Source organism: Crassostrea angulata, chromosome 5 (assembly GCF_025612915.1).
Source record: "Crassostrea angulata isolate pt1a10 chromosome 5, ASM2561291v2, whole genome shotgun sequence".
NCBI classification, from domain to species: domain Eukaryota; kingdom Metazoa; phylum Mollusca; class Bivalvia; order Ostreida; family Ostreidae; genus Magallana; species Magallana angulata.
The window spans coordinates 19,980,447-19,997,792 of NC_069115.1; the positions used below are offsets into that span (position 1 = coordinate 19,980,447).

At 31.3% G+C, this 17,346-nt stretch overlaps 1 protein-coding gene and 1 pseudogene across 1 annotated transcript in view; one reads left to right on the forward strand and one right to left on the reverse strand.

The window, feature by feature from the left end:
• Positions 1-548: 548 nt before the first annotated feature.
• On the reverse strand, positions 549-4,654 carry LOC128184714 (multiple epidermal growth factor-like domains protein 11; annotated as a pseudogene).
• Positions 4,655-12,955: 8,301 nt separating this feature from the next.
• Positions 12,956-17,346, forward strand: part of LOC128184696 (furin-like protease kpc-1) — a 35,232-nt gene continuing 30,841 nt past the window's right edge. Inside the window, exons 1-2 of the mRNA XM_052854266.1 lie at positions 12,956-13,171; positions 13,747-13,845. Coding sequence (XP_052710226.1) covers positions 12,983-13,171; positions 13,747-13,845 — 288 coding nt within the window. The 5' untranslated portion in view covers positions 12,956-12,982. The remainder of the gene's footprint in view (positions 13,172-13,746; positions 13,846-17,346) is intronic.

Sequence of the window (17,346 nt, forward strand, 5' to 3'; positions counted from 1 at the left end):
TTTCTATGCATTGCATTTCTAATTGTCAAACATTTTTATGAATCTATCTAAATGAGTTGCCCTATAACAAAGCGTAATCATGAAACAAAAGTGCAATCGATTTTGTAAATTTTTTTTATTTCAAACACTTCTTCATTTCGCCTTAAAACGTTCACATACACAAACAAACCATTCCATCTAATTCGACAGTGCCAGGCAAATGAAACGAAGAATTGTTTTGTTAAACGTGTTTAGTTAACAACGCCTACAACAATTGCTCTTTGATCAACAAAACAGATGGTTTTCTTTTACCATGAAAATTAATATTTTAAATTTCATTTATCCTTAATTTTCATTTTCTTACCCATTAATAAATATTAAATCTCGACTGAAATAAAAAAAAAAAAGCTTTGAATATTGTGACTCTACCAGCAGTTTTATACATGCTTACTTACAGTTTAACAAACAGACAAAACATGCGGTAGCTGAACTTTCTGAAACAAAGGTTTTCACAGATTGTGTGAAAAGTAAAATTAAGGATCAAAATCAGTAGCTAACTTAAATTCATATTAATTTTACATATTTAGATTGCTAAAAGTCCACGAAAAAAGTAAAACAAAGCATAGTAGATTAATATACAAAAATATGATTTTTAGTATGCTATTATAACTGTTAGTGGCACTTTTCCAAATTAACATGATAACGGGTTTTTACACAGGTATTGCGTTGTTTTTCACTTTGATGCGCTGGACAATGAAAAGAATGATGTGTGCAATCACCAGCAAAATGAAAAGGATGCTAAGGGCCACTATGCTCGCTTTCATTTCTCTGTTACGGATGAAAGAAAAGATACCAGATGATTTTCCCGTTCCGAGAGGCATTGTTTTGCATTCCAACGAGGCTTCGCTTGTAGTTTCTACATAAAATGAAAGATAAATTTCAAATGTGCTTTCAACAAGTTCAAATGGTCATTAAGTTTAAATTTAAGGAAACAGTCGTTTCTGGTCTTTGACTTGTCAAAAGTAAATCTGATTAAATGTTTATTGAATCCAGATACACTCAAGGAAACTAAATCATTTTTTTTACTATCATTCAACTTTACTCAGGAATATTTATCAAAGTTTAGAATCTAAGAAGGACAAAATTTTTGGTGGAACGTCGGCGAAGGAAAATATCACATGTTTAGCAGTTCATGAGTCTATTAAGCATTTTTAAATCAATAACATTAATGTTGGATTTTTTCAACTTATGTGAACTAATGATAAGATACTTAAGTTTCAGAATAAATATTATTTTAAAAGATGATAAGCCTATCAAATTACTTTTTTGTAGCTTTTTAAATGCTACATGTAATTCTATAAATAGATTTGTGTGAAAATATCACTTTAATCGGATTTTCTCTCATTTATTAGTCAATAAAATAGCCTTTCTATCAATTCATATCTTAAGTGTATGTAAAGTTTTTTCTAATATGTAAAAATCAGAAATATTTCAAATATTGGAAGCATAAAACAATAATCAAAATATCTTTTAAATTTTAGAAAATGAGAGAAAATCAGAGGAAATACGGGCTAAGCGATTTCAAATTTAGTTTTAATATTTATTATAATTCTATAGTATAAGCTGATGGATATTTTGATATTCTTTCATTTCATCGAAGAAAAGAAACTTCATATCTTGATCAGTTGTCTACATAACTGCAGAAAAACTACATGTACATATATTTTTTTCATCCTTTCAGTTTAGGAAAAAGGTGACCTTGACCTGACCTAGATGTGAAAACAAGATGGTCAAATTTGATTAAACTGATAAAATCATTTGGTTAGATGATTTGTTTGACTGTGTTAACATTTCATAAATCTTTAATGTAAGAAGTGTGTCTGATAACGAGAAGACTTAATATTTCATTTGTGTCGTTTGATGATAACGGTTCATATTGTTGTTTTTTGTGGGGGGTTTTGGTGGGGTTTTTATTTTTTTTATTTTTTTTTTACCCGTAATAGATGTCGCCAAATATATCTGATTATGAATGTCTCTACTAGGCATCCAGGGTTAGTGAAGATAAGCGTGGATGAAACTGTCATTAAACATATTACCTGTACTTTGAGCTTGAGTCGGAATCGTTGTTACCGTCATTGGTGTAGAGGATATTTTATTTGTAGTTACTTTGTTGATGCTAGGTAACTTTGTGTTTGTTGCTGGATATTTACTAGCAACAAATACTGCACCAAGAAAAAAATAAGCATAACCTCATTTATATATGGACTTATGTTAGTAAGAATCTTTTATTCATTCATCTTTAAATATGAAATATAATAGTTACGCTTTACTGGACATCCGGTTGAAAAGTGACAGTCTACCTGTGCGCATTGACATTGTTGTTGGCAACCTTGCCCAAAGGACGGGAAGGGGCACTTTGTTTCACAGTAACTGCCAAAATATCCATTTTGACAACTGGAAACTGGACATTTTTAATTTAAAAAAAACCACTCTAAATCATTTTATAACTAAATAAATTATACCAATTTTGCATAATGTCTGCATGTCATACAAATTTTTCACCTGCAATTTATAAAAAATGAAGGTGGGAAACAGATGTTTGAAGTATACACATTGTTTTTTCACCAATTTGAATTCATGTACGACTATCAAACAATTAAAGTTTTTGTTTTACTAGTTTTGTGCTATAATTAGACAAAAATAAATGAATTGTTTTCAACTTACGAATGTAGTTGAAAATCAATTTTTTACAATGTTACCTTTTTGCAGCAAAAGATATAGAATATGATGTAAGAAACATGAAAATCAACAAATAATAGTTCATGTGCTATGTAGAGAAAATTTAATACAAATTATTTGTTAATGCCCTCTCTACTATGATAGAATATGTAATTAATTTATTGATTAATAGTTTTTGATAGAGAGGCTGAGGTATGTTTTGACCTTAATATCTAACAAATTATTTTAATGCCAGAAAAGGTTAAGTTAAATTTACTTTGTATGAAGTCAAGTATCAAGCAAGATACTAATGTAAGAGTATCATGAACTGTAAGGAAACTATCATTGTTTTAATTAACAAAATAATTCCTGACCAAAAAGATGAACTAATGAGAGATAAATGTTTCAAAGGGATTCAGTTATTTATACTTTTCTATATATAATGCATTCTTTATACACAAGTTTTCTTCAATCGAAGTATAAATTTTTGATCAATCATTGAATCATATTTCGAGGTATCTGCTGATGTTTAGTACTACCTTTGCTCTTGGTTTTTAAAGCATGTTCACCTAGCTTTCACATCATGCTCCGTAGGAGAAGGGCACGTTTACATTTGCGAATTTTTATGCTATTAGCAAAACCCTAGACATCAGTGTGCACTCTCATTATTCTCCATAATATGACCCTTCAGTGCTTGTACATGTACCTAAAAATTACTTGCTTGTTGTCTTGTTATTCCAATTATAAATTATAGTTCCCTTGTTCTATTGCTACTGTTGTTTTTTTTTCTTTATCATAACTCTTGAAACTATTTTCTCGCACGCGCATAAGATGGTAACATTTTTGTTTACCAGAATTGCTTATTTAATATCATATATGTTTAGTAAATATACAGAGCGAAAGCTTTCTGGTTTGACAGAGATGACCTATAAGGGGAGAACTGATGCATGGCTCTCACATTCATAATCAACCATCCGCAAATTTACGTCAACTGAAAATTTGAATAAAAACTGTTGATGTCAATTCAGCGAGCTATTCCCCAATTTATTGCTGTTTTTATTATTTCCTCAATGAAAAATGACTTTTTATATAAAACAAATTCTAAACAAAAAACTTAGACAGTATTTTCCCTATGAAAAAAAATAGCTTGAGCCTTGCTTAAAAATAAAAAAGAATCTTAACTCTGTATTGACAATTCAATTATTGAGCCGTAAGAAATACCCAAATCAACCACTGTAAATGGTAAAAATGAAAAATAAAATACTATTTATGTCTCTTTATGCGTAAAGTAACATGTGAGGTGTTAGACTAGTAAACCAGATTACAACTGTTCACTCCCGCATATATTTGTATTGCTTATTTATCAATATGAAAATTAGATAATTTATTATATTTACCGGGTATGCATCCAATGACATGACTGCAATGGGGTTTTCTGCAATTGCATGTGTGATCGCAGTATTTTCCGTAGTACGGATATGGACAAATATCACCGCAAAAAAATCCAAAATAGCCTGGGCCACAGTAATCCCTAAACAATACAAAAATTCTTCAAAAATCATACAGTACTGTATCATACCTTTAGACTGATAGCATATTGCTATAGGACATGTAACAAATCTTTTTACTTTTCAATACATTGCTTAAACATTATTTCTATATAACTAAATCTAATATTAATACCACTGCTGCATAAAAATTACCAAGAAGAAGTTCAACATAATGTGTTATTGGTATGTTAATAGTAAACAAGTAATTTACTCATTATGGATATAGCTGTGACATGTAATGATTTCTAGTCAGTAAATGATTATTGGCTGATATCTAAATTGCAAAACGCAAAAAATAATAAGACAATGATAAAACATACAACCAAATGGACTATAATTCTATATTTAACACAATAAAACAGGAAAAAATCTCACGGTCGTACTCCAACGTCGGGAGCTGCACACATGTAAACGCAACTACAAACAACGGACAGGTACAACGTAGTTGTCATGCTGTTTTATCAGAGGAGTATTCTCAACTGGTCAATATTGCGTAAAAATATTGTTAAATACCCATAAACTATACTGTTGGTTATATTTCCTTTAATATAGTTATTGCATAAATTATTAATTTTCGCAACCCTTTGAATTTTGAGAGGAAGTTAAAATACACAATTTAATCAAAGGAAATATGATTTAATGATAGACATGGAATTCAAAACGTACATGATTTACAAACTATGAATATGTAAAATTAACTTCCTGAATTAAGGAAGTTTTGGTCATGAACTGTGGCTTAACAAAAGTAACAGTAAATAAAAATAATCAATACTTGGAATTCTCAAAAGAATTATATATAGGTATTGGCATCTATCATTGTTTCCTTATTGAAAAGGCTGTATAATAAATAGCTAAATACAGAAAACAAATAATTCGCTCGTCGATCGATCGATCGATCGATGGAGAGAGAGAGAGAGAGAGAGAGAGAGAGAGAGAGAGAGAGAGAGAGAGAGAGAGAGAGAAATGATCCAAATACTCACGTACATGTATATGCACAGCAGCACCGTCGGAACCCACGGTTTTTTTACACTGAGTTGAAAGCAGTGTAACGGATAGAAAACCCGTGGGTTCCGACGACGGCATAGCAGGTTAGGCTTAAGAATAATTTATAATGGAAAAATTAGGTTTAAATAATTGGCGTTATGGCTAGGGCTATAACGCTGAATAAATCAATTAAACAAATGATGAAAATACTTTGAAATGTATCTTAACAATGAATGCATATCCATATGTAAACTAAGGTAGATACATCTAAATTTATTGAGTGCACAATTATAAGAGATCGTCATTTATTTACTGTTTAGATTTAACTTTTATGAGAATTCCTGAATATTTGTGTTTTTTTTCTCAGAGATCTTACTGCAATAAAATTCCCCACGGTCTAGGCTGGTAGGTTGGATATGAATAAATATTGTCTGGGCACACGTAAACTTGTACACTGCGTTACAAAATGGCTGTTCAAATGTTTATCAAACTGTTTGTATATCAATCGATTTGATTGTATATCGTCATAGCTCAATGGTTAAAGTATCCTGAAGTTTTGTAAACTGCAGTTCATGAGTCCAAATCTCTTTGGGTGTTTTGTAAATGATTACTGATTCAGAATTTGGAAACATAATTTTCATCCTGAATTGCCAAATTTTTCACCTGATAACCTACATTCTGCTTATCCTTCATGCTATTTATGATAACAAGTCAATTTATATTTCCGCTGTTTTAAAAAACAATTTCAAGGTAGCAAAATTAAGTCTATCTATCTATCTATCTATCTATCTATCTATCTATCTATCTATCTATCTATCTATCTATCTATCTATCTATCTATCTATCTATCTATCACTTAGCAGTCTTTATCAGTATTACATGTATTGTACAGGCTTTCAGATCAATCATTTGATTGATTAAGGTGTTGAATCCCGAATTCTAAATTTCATATTTCGAATCTAGATGGAACTTTCTTGGTTTTTTTTTAGTTTTGTACAGAGTACTTTCAAAGGAGTAAGTCTTCCCTCTGAACTGTTTCCTCTTATGTCTGTTTATACAGTTGTTGACTATGATTTAGCCATCATTCATACTAAATATTGCGTAATAGCATGATGCATTTAACACAAGATCAACGCAAACATTATTTGTCTTACTACCTAAACGTTTTTGTGATTTTTTGAATGGTAATTAAATAATAATCACTTTTTAAAAAAAATCTGTTATTACTAATATCTATTACGAAACTACGCTCTGATTAATATTGGTCTAATCCTGAGATGATTCTCTTGTTGGATCCATCCTCATAAAACCTCCAACAAGCCAACGTGGGTTTTATTTTTAAGACTTTTATATAAACTTTGCATGGAATATACTTTCACATGAGTTTGGTATACATCAGCACAGAATGCCTTATTCCAATTGACCGTACATGTAGCTTACAATTCAAAATTATATATACTGAAGCATGGAATTACACAATGAAGGATTAACATACAATGTACAATGTAGAGATGTAAGGAAATCAATTATCAAACAGGTTTTAGGTAAATCATGACATTTAAGCAGCAAGTTAATAAAAGGAATAAAAATAAATGAAAGATGAAGTGTCTATAAACATAAAAAGAAGTCGATTAAGGCTGCACAGAATTTTTAAAATGATATCATAACAGTTGTGAAAATAGAGGAAAAAATTGATAGCATTTAACACCAAAAATAAAATTATTTAGACAAAAATTAAAAATAGTCCGAATGACTGAATTTCACTTCGTGACATATCTAATGTTGTTTAATCCGTCCGCCTCAGAATACAACCACTGATTTGTATCAACAACTTCGTTGTCGTTGTGATACAGAAACTTTCTGAACTGTTGAGTTTGAGTTTGGCATCTACATTTTAGATAAGACACAATCATGTATTATTGCTTGATACTTAACCACATTTAAACAAAGAAAAAATTTCCGGTACTGAAAACATCGGAATAGAGTCTACGTAGATTTGAATTAAAAGCTTCATTTATCTTTGTTTATTTCTTTGACTTGCACAAAAATCTTTAAAAAATTATTCGTACCAATCACACTCCCCACCCCGAAAAAGTAAAAAAATGCCAAAAAAAACCCCGAAAAAAAACAAAACAAAAAAACAGATATGTGTTCATCTTTTCCTACGTTTTAACTCAAACAACACTTTGACATTGGTACTGATATTTTATCTGAACACGTGAAATGAGACGACCTTTTATGGTTATTTAATTTGGTTTTAATTTATTCAATTTTTTTTTCAAAATTCGTACAATGTACGTGCAGCTGTTCATAAACAAATAATGGATACATACTAATTATTTTTTAAATTTCATTTATTTGTTTTCCTGAAATTGAATTACCTGATCTTATGGTCTGCACATGTTTGAGTTGTTTATTAAGAGGACATCTGCTGTATGAATACGATAAACAGTCTACAGAGGGAACTTAGTTCTGAACAGAAATGAACCTCAGTATATGCATAAATTACACGATCTTACATTTTTATAAGTGCCATTCCAAACAAACAAAACTTCCTGAATTAGTTTGATGTTATTCAAAATTGAATCCATTACAGCATAGTTATTTCTCAATTGCAATCTGTATTTCAAAAGGAGTTTTTTCTAGATTATATTTCTTATTTTTCAATAGTTGTTTTCAAGCACTTTTTATCCCAAAAATTCATCGCTTAGAAAAAAACCAATTGTTATTATTTTAAAATCATGAAACATTAGAAAAGTATATTAATACTGCTTTATACGTCAAATAACACCAAACAAATTCAAAAAAATATCCTGTGAAACCTCCCTCATTCACACCTGTTCAATTTTATAATTTTATTGCAATTTTCCTTGTGATTATGATGGTTTTTTTTAAATTCATTAACTTGACTCCATTATCCATTTTTTTCAACTTATGTTAATTGGGGTCAGTTTTATTAAAAATACAACTAATTTTAAAAGACTCGAGATAACTACTTTTCTTTTAAACCAGATAGATACATAATTCAAACCTTTTTAGTGCGCATAATTTATCAGAGTACATTGGAAATGTCAATAGCTCACTATGACTAAAACATTTGTGCGGTTCTTCCGATTTTGAGTTTTTCCCCTTTAAATATTTTTAATGGGTCTCCTGTACCTGGAAAGGCTCCGAGATGGTCGGTAGAAAGAAGTTTTAAATTACAAATCGTCAAAGTAGACACCTTGAATGTTGTTCTGCAAGTTTTATTAACCTACGTATACTACTGACAAAATCAAAACGAAATTTTTGTTTTAAAAAATGTTAAATTTTGCTCATGTTTTTCCTCCATAACTTTTTAATCCTGAATATTTCCTAAATACATATAGAACAAAAATTGTGCAAAATACCAAGGGCTTTCATTCGGTATTATGAAAAAGGGGCTGGCCCCTTATATTAGTGATCTAGATCCCTTAAAATTCTTTGCTTTATAACTCTAAAACGGTAAATATTTCAAACGGGGAACCGCTAGAAAAATTGTTGTTTGTGATCTTATTAATCTCATAAAACTGTTTTGGTGTTCGGGTATTGCATAATAAGAGGGTAAAATGTAATACGTGTAGACCAGTACTCGTAGCAATCTGGCAAATAAACGGTACCTGCTTGTGCTTAAAAGTAAAAAAAAAAACCGCATAAACGTTGATTCTGACTAGTTGGAATGCTACACATTATCAGAGAAATGCCATTACTGTGTCCAAGTTTTGTTTTTTTAACACGTTTATGGATATTTGTTAATTTAAAAGTTCTTATATGAAAACAAACCTTAAAGAGCATGAAGTGGGATTTAATTTAATCTTTTCACTTCCACCAGTTTTAATATTTAGGCACATGGTATAAATGAAAACTATTGTCATATCATAAATGCAATTGCATTCTAAAGCCATCCTTTTTGTGTGTATGGTTTCATAACTCATCCCTTACATGTGGTGAGAGTCACTGAGCGTGGATCCGCTAATGACACAAATATTTTACCTTTTACCTACAAGTTTTACGTGTGCAATGACAGGCGATGGCTATGAAATTTTAAAGAAATAGTTTTTGTTGTCATCACAAATTCATTCAATCGCTTTTTTTTTTAATGATAATAAGTCTGTTTGTTGCTTCTTTACATGTCATGCTATGAACTGCACCAAACTTAGATTAAAGATTATTCTTAAAATTGTATGGCATAATTTTAAATGTTGTGTGCTTTAAATTAGAACAACGTTTAATAAAACGCTAAATATATAGATATTCTCCGATATTCCACATTTTTTTTTGCGTTTTTGTCCGTTTTGAAAAAAGATTAAGTTGTTTAGTCCGTAATCTTGTCTGCATAAGCCATACGTTTGCTTTTATATCCTAGTAAGGAAAAAGCAATCGTCAGGGTGATCGAGTATTCCTTTTTCAGAACATAGCACGGTTTATCCTACCAGGATATGATGTAAACATTTTTTAGGCTATGATGGGTTTACTAAAGCTTAAATTTTGTAAGCGGCTCAACCCCAGCCTATTTCAGCTATTTTAAACAATTTACAGAATCGTCACTCTCTATGGTAAGACAAACCTTAATTGTGCAATTCATGGCTCTACTACCCCCCAGGGCAACACAGATGGGGCCAAATATGCAACAAAAAAAGAGCCAACTATCTTCTTTTCTACTCCCACACATGTGAGGGAAAAGCTGATTGCATGGTTATGATGTCCATGAAGCCTTCTACAAAAATTTTGAAATTCATGACCCCTCGTCAGGGGTTCAGGCTCTAGGGTGGGACAAATATGGCCATATACATGTAGTATAAATGTATTAACTCTTAAGAAATCTTCTCTTCTATTCCCATATATATTTAAGAAAAACTAAATTCATCTCAATGATGCCCATGAGTTCTCTACCTAAATTGTGTAATCCACAACCCGTCGGTCAGGGGTTTAGGCTCTAGTGCATGGCCCATACATGGAAATGTATAACCATATAGTGAAAATGTATTAAATCTCAGAAAATCTTCTTCATTTTCACACATGTGGGAAAAAAATGTATGGATCTGATTACCACAAACTCCCCTACCTAAATTGTGAAACCCTGGCTCAGGGGTTTAGGCCATGAAAAAGGGGGGGGGGGGGGCAATATGGCTATATATTGTTAATGCTTATAATGTTTTAAAATCGCCTCCTCTACTCTCACAAATCTTTAAGAAAAACTGACTTCATAATTACCGGTATGTTAATCAGGAAGTCCTCTACTAAAAATGTAAATTTTAAAATAAAAAAAAATACTTTTTCTCTAGGGTGGGTCCAAAATTGATGTAAAGTGTTAATGCATGTATTGTTGAGCAATTATTTTCTCTACTCTCACACACCTGTATGCATGTATTACAGTTAATGGAGTGATCTTCACTTGCTTCTTCATAATGGAGTTAACTTCCGCTGTTTGTCCTATCTAGTGATTATTCATTGATTGTAATGTAATTAAGATGTTGTATGATCAAAGTTATGCAAGTATATTTTTCGTTTGAAACAAAAACAGTTTTTAAACTTTCTAAATAAACAAATAGACTTGTTAACAGTAAAGTAATAATTGGCCAACCAAAATCACTAATAAGCAGTACATGTAAAATGATTTTTGTATAAATGTAGATGGTAACAACATATTTTCAAAGATGAAACAGGAAAAGTGTGTACATGTATGACAAGAAAAGCTTTCAATTGTTTGGTTTTTTTTAAATGCCTACAGGGAGAGTAACTGATTATTTGTCCGCCCCTAGGGATGGGTGGTTGTTTTAGATAAAACATATATACTAGCCATTTTGTTTTAGTTTATCTATGAAAACATACACATTAAACTTATTTGAAAGTTGACAAATATAGAAACATTATTTTCTATCAGAGTATTGCACATTTTTGAGTATTAGGTAATGTACTCTATTATGATCTGAAAGTTAATCACTAGATTAGAATCATAGGTTTCAGAATCCTTTTTGAAAGATTTCAGGCAGGTGGTCATCATTACTATATCATAATTTTTCAACTTGAAACTTAATTAAATGCATATATGAGACTCCTCGACAAGTTTGCATATGGGCTATGGTACTCAGGTTGCCGTAAAGGCCTATTGGCCTCTTGGTACATTCCAAAGTTTGAAAATTATTGTTGCAACTGAATGTAATTTTTAGTATGCCATTTTGGAGAAAGGTATGATTGAGTAGCTAAATAAACCCACTTCAGGTAGATAAATAAAGCAATGAAGGCCAACGAAGCTACATAGCTTAATATAATGTTTGTACTGGAGCTGATTTACTGTACAGTAGCCAATTAATTACATTAAAAATTCTTAAGCTGTATTAAGAATCATAGCAGCTACGTAGTTCTACATATCAGCGATATGCAAGCATAGTAATTAAATCATTCATTTGTTCAGTGTTTTTTTCTTCCTTTAACCTAGCAGCTGGGGTAGTTGCTACTGTTATCATGATAACTGATTTTTCAATCAGTTGGAAAGGTTGTCGATTAACAATAATCGATTTAAGATTTTATTATCTATAATTATCAGTTTGTTACATGTATAAATACTATACCTATCATTTCTTTCTTATTCGATGCTTAATGAAATAAAAACTATTGCAAAAGTGGTGGTTGGTTTTTTTTTAATCTCAAAAGATATGTAACACTCTAAGACAACTCGATTGTTGTGGCCATCTTTAGACAGTATTGATCTCGTTTAAGAGAAGAGCTATATTTACAAATTTAGAAAATACCCAATTTGAAAAGATAATTTATACAGATTTCTTCTTTACGAAATAATAGTTAATAGCTAAACAAATCATATCTTAAAATTTTACACAGATCTGATGGTTAATTTGTCTATCATCGAGCTTCCTAAATGGAAAACAATACAGCATACCTCTTATAAATTTCAAAGTAATTGCAAATAGCATTTCTTCATTTTGAATTAAACCATAGAATGAAATTTAGTGACCCTATTTTATTAATATAATACAATTTGTTTCCGATTAGATTATTAGTTAATAATCAGTTGGTATTGAACTAATGGTCAACTGATTCTGCTGATTAATCGATTATGATTTCTAATTGATTTGACAATGCTAGTAGCTGCTATGATTTTGAATGCAGCCATAATCACCATTTTGAAACATGCAGCTGTTAAATATATTTATTGGGGAATTCGCCATTAATGGATTGTTTTACAAGAGACTTTTATATTTATGTCCCTAATTTTACTGATAACTTCTGAGGTTTCAATTTGATAAGGATTGGATAACAATTATAAGCGCATACCTGTACCTGTGACGACCTGTTGTAAGAGAAACAAGAAAATAGAATGAAAAGCATAGCTTTCTAGCATTTGTTTTATCGAATTCAACATATTTATTAAAAGCAATACTGTATTAAGGTAACTGTTTGACCCCGTTTAACTTTTGCTCCTTTCGCTCTCGTTGTCAGCGAGTGAATTCAATACTGTGCGATTTTTTCCCGTCTCAAATGATCTCTCTTCAACACAACTGTGCCTGAATTTTCAAGGTTAGAAGGGCGTAAGTTACACGAGGTTAAAATTTTGTGAAAATAGTTATATTTAGTCTGAGCAACACAATAAAACGAAACATCATATTTAAATGTCTCTCTCCTTTTTTTACCCTGGATGACTGGTTTTTAGTTATTTCACTTTATTTTTTAACTTCCTTATTGTATAAGTGTGCACGGGTACAACTGATAACAACATGGGTGCCTTAATGTTTACGTTGATTTGGGGTTATGCTTTATTTGCAGTTATACAGAAATCGGCAGCAGGAATTTCAGCATCTCAACTTCACCAAGACATTGATGTAGTAGAGTTTGCAGTTGAGTCAGACACGGCATCAACAGTGGTGGACTTTTGTAAAAGATTTGAATGCTCATTTCTTGGAAAGGTACTTTCATTATCGACTGCATTTAGATATACTACACTAGCACCTATATTTTTTTTCATATGCATGATGATTGAGTTTTTCTTCATATAAAATATGCATAGTGGAAGTCAAAGATCAAAATCGATATAAAGTTATTTGAATATGACGATATCAAATCTGCAAAATACATACAACGTTGATAAATATCATCATAACATATGTTCATCCTATAAAGAATACGAAAATATGTTTCATCACCTGTTCATATTGTAACAGAATGGAATTAGCATAAAGACTCTTTAATTTGTTTATAATTTGTTTCCGTATCTTCTCTGTAATATTTTGAAAAGTTGACTCACATTTATTTAAGAAAACAAAATTGGCAATAAACTGAAATGATCTTTAGTATATTACATTGTATCTCATAGATTTGTGTTCATGTGTTGCTTTTTAATAAGACTGAAGGGTGTATTCTTTTCTAACCAAACCAATAACTAGCAAGGAAATATTTTACCCGTGTATCAATGTTAATCTTATTTCCTGCAGGAGATTAAAGCTAAAAGTCATCAATATTATTTATTAATGTTCCGTTTTAGATAACAAGCAAATATTTCCATATCAAATGCAAGGAATGGAAAATAAGACAGTTTGGTGGAGAAAAGAAACTGCAAGACTCTGCGCAGAGATTTTATCGGGTAATTTTTAAAATATGAGATTAGATATAAAAATGTCCTCAGCTATAATATAAATTTCAAAATTCATATCATTGCCTTTACTCTGTTTTTTTTTTATTTACTGTGTAAAGGCAATACATAGTGAGTCAAAATAACAAACTAAAAATGTTTTTTAGAAATGTTTTTAGGCTGATTATTATCTTTCTTCTTCTTTTTCTCATCTGACTCATTATGACCAAAACATTTTTGTGATCGGTACTTCCTGTTTTGAGTTATTCCCTTTAAAATTATTTTAATGGGTCTCGTGTACCTGGAAAGGCTCCGAGATGGTCGGTAGAAAGAAGTTTTAAATAAACAAATCTTCAAAGTAGACACTTTAACGTTGTCCTCCCAGTTTTTTCAACCTACGTATTCTATTAACAAACTGAAAACGAAATTTTTGTTTTTAAAAATGTTAAATTTTGCTCATGTTTTTCTTCTATAACCTTTTAGTCCTAAATATTTCCTAAATACATATAGAACAAAATTTGTGCAAAATACCAAGGGCTTTCATTCGGTATTATGAAGAAAGGGGCTGGCCCCTTAAATTACTGATCCATATCCCCCAAAATCCTTTGCTTTATAACTATAAAACGGTAAATTTTTCAAAAGGAGTACCGCTAGGAAAAATGTTGTTTGTGATCTTGTTAATCTCTTAAAACTATTTTTGTGTTCTTGTATTGCATAATAAGAGGGTAAAAAGTAATACGTGTAGACCAGTACTCGTGGCATTCTGGCAAATAAACTGTACCTGATTGTGCTTAAAAGTAAAAAAAAAAAGACGCATAAACGTTGATTCTGACTAGTTGGAATGCTACACATTATCAAAGAAATGCTTTTACTGTGTGCAATTTTTTTAACACGTTTATGGATATTTAATAATTTAAAAGTTCATATATGAAAACAAACCTTAAAAAGCATGAAGTGGGATTTAATTTAATCTTTTCACCTCCAACACTTTTAATATTTAGGCGCATGGTATAAATAAAAACTATTGTCATATCATAACTGCAATTGCATTCTAAAGCATTCCTTCCCGTAAGCTTTGTGTGTATGGTTTCATAACTCATCCCTTACATGTAGTGAGAGTCACCGAGCGTGGATCCGCTAATGACACAAATATTTTACATTTTACCTACAAGTTTTACGTGTGCAATGACAGGCGATGGCTATGAAATTTAAAAGAAATAGATTTTGTGGTCATCACAAATTCATTTAATCGGTTTTTTGGTGGGTTTTTTTAATGATTATAAGTCCGTATGTTGCTTCTTTACATGCCATGCTATGAACTGCACAGAATTTAGTGCAGTGACCGATGATCGGTCAGTAAACCAACCACATGTTAAAGATAATTCTTGAAATTGTATTCACATAATTTAATATGTTCTATGATATAAATTAGAACAACGTTCAATAAAACGCTATATATATAAATAATCTCCGATATTCCACATTTTTTTTTCGTTTTCGTACGTTTTGAAAAATATTAAGTTGTTAAGTCCGTAATCTTGTCTGCATCAGCCATACGTTTGCTTTTATATCCTAGTAAGGTAAAAGGAAACGTCAGGATGATTGAGTATTCCTTTTGAACATAGCAGGGTTTATCCTGCCAGGATATGATGTAAATTTTTTAAGGCTATGTTGGGTTTACTAAAGCTTAAATTTTGTCAGCGGCTCAACCCCCAGCCTATTTCAGCTATTTCAAACAATTTACAGAATCATCAGTCTATATGGTAAGACGAATCTAAATTGTGCAATTCATGGCTCTTCTACCACCAGGGCATCACAGGTGGGGCCAAATATGCAGCAAAAAAGAGCCAACTTTCTTCTTTTCTACTCCCACACATGTGAGGGAAAAACTGAATGCACGGTTATGATGTCCATGAAGCCCTCTACCAATATTGTGAAATTCATGACCCCTCGTCAGGGTTTCAGGCTCTAGGGTGAGACAAATATGGCCATATACATGTAGTATAAATGTATTAACTCTTAAGAAATCTTCTTCTCTATTCCCATATCTATTTAAGAAAAACTAAATTCATGGCAATGATGCCCATGAAGTTCTCTACCTAAATTGTGAAATTCACGACCCCTTGGTCAGGGGTTTAGGCTCTAGTGCAGGGCCAATACATGGAAATGTATAACCATATAGTAAAAATGTATTTACTCTCAGAAAATCTTCTTCATTTTCACACATGTGGTTAAAAAATTGCATGGTTATGATTACCACAAACTCCTCTACCTAAATTGTGAAACCCTGGCTCAGGGGTTTAGGCCATAAAGGGGGGGGGGGGGCAATCAAAGTTATGCAAGTATATTTATCATTTGAAACAAACACAGTTTTTAAACTTTCTAAATAAACAAATAGACTCGTTAATAGTAAAGTAGTAATTGGACAACCAAAATCACTGATAAGCAGTACATGTAAAATGATTGGAATTGAAATGATGGAACAGGAGAAGTGTGTATAACAAGAAAAGCTTTCAATAGTTAGGTTTTTTTTTAAATGCCTACAGGAAGAGTTCAAGGTTTCCGAAAACTACCGGTCCTACCGGTATAACCGATAGAAAATCGAAATGTCCGATAAAATTTCATATATTACAGGTCCGAGTGACCGGTAAGTTCCATTACCACAATCCGGAAATTTTCTGTTTATACGCACCCTTTTTGTCTTTTAGTCGTAATCTCCAAAACGCTTTAGGGAGTGTTTAAATGAAAGTTTCTTCTGATCGCTTACCTTGCACTAATATAGCATCATGTCCACCATTTTTCTGTGTGAACGAGGCTAAATGCTATGTGATGATTGAGAATAAAGAAAAGTATGAAGATAGGTTAAACCACAACGGCACGACATTGTTGAAATGTAGCGAGGTTAATGGCATGACTTGTTCTGTATAATAGAGAAGGGTCAATCATTGGCGTTTCATGAATCAACTCTTACTTTTGATTCCATTAATTTTCGATTGTATATGATCAAACGTTTATTAAGATTAAATGAAAATTAACCAGTCCAGTACAGCGGCTAAAAATCGTGAGTTTGTGGCACATACACTACTCATATATCTGAAATGGAGCAGAATAAAAACGAGGAAAGATTAAAATAAATTGTAAAGAGTCATCAATAGAAACGGAACAGAAATAAATGAAAGATTGCATATTTTGGAGTTATTTATTTAGAAACAGAACAAATTAATTCTATATTATATATTTTAGATTTTTTTTTTTTGTAATTAAAGCTCTTTATATTTTTTAAAGTAATTACATAACACTAAAAAAATACTGTAACATAAATATCTGTTTTATCTGGAATGATAGAATTTGCTCCAGACTGGAAGAACATGATAAGTCATCAGTCCGAATGACTGATAGAATTTTCTGGTTTTTGAAAACTCTGAGAGTATCTGTCTGCCCCTTGGGATGGGGGATGGGTGGTTATTTTAGATAAAACACGTATACTAGCCATTTTGTTTAAGTTTATCTATG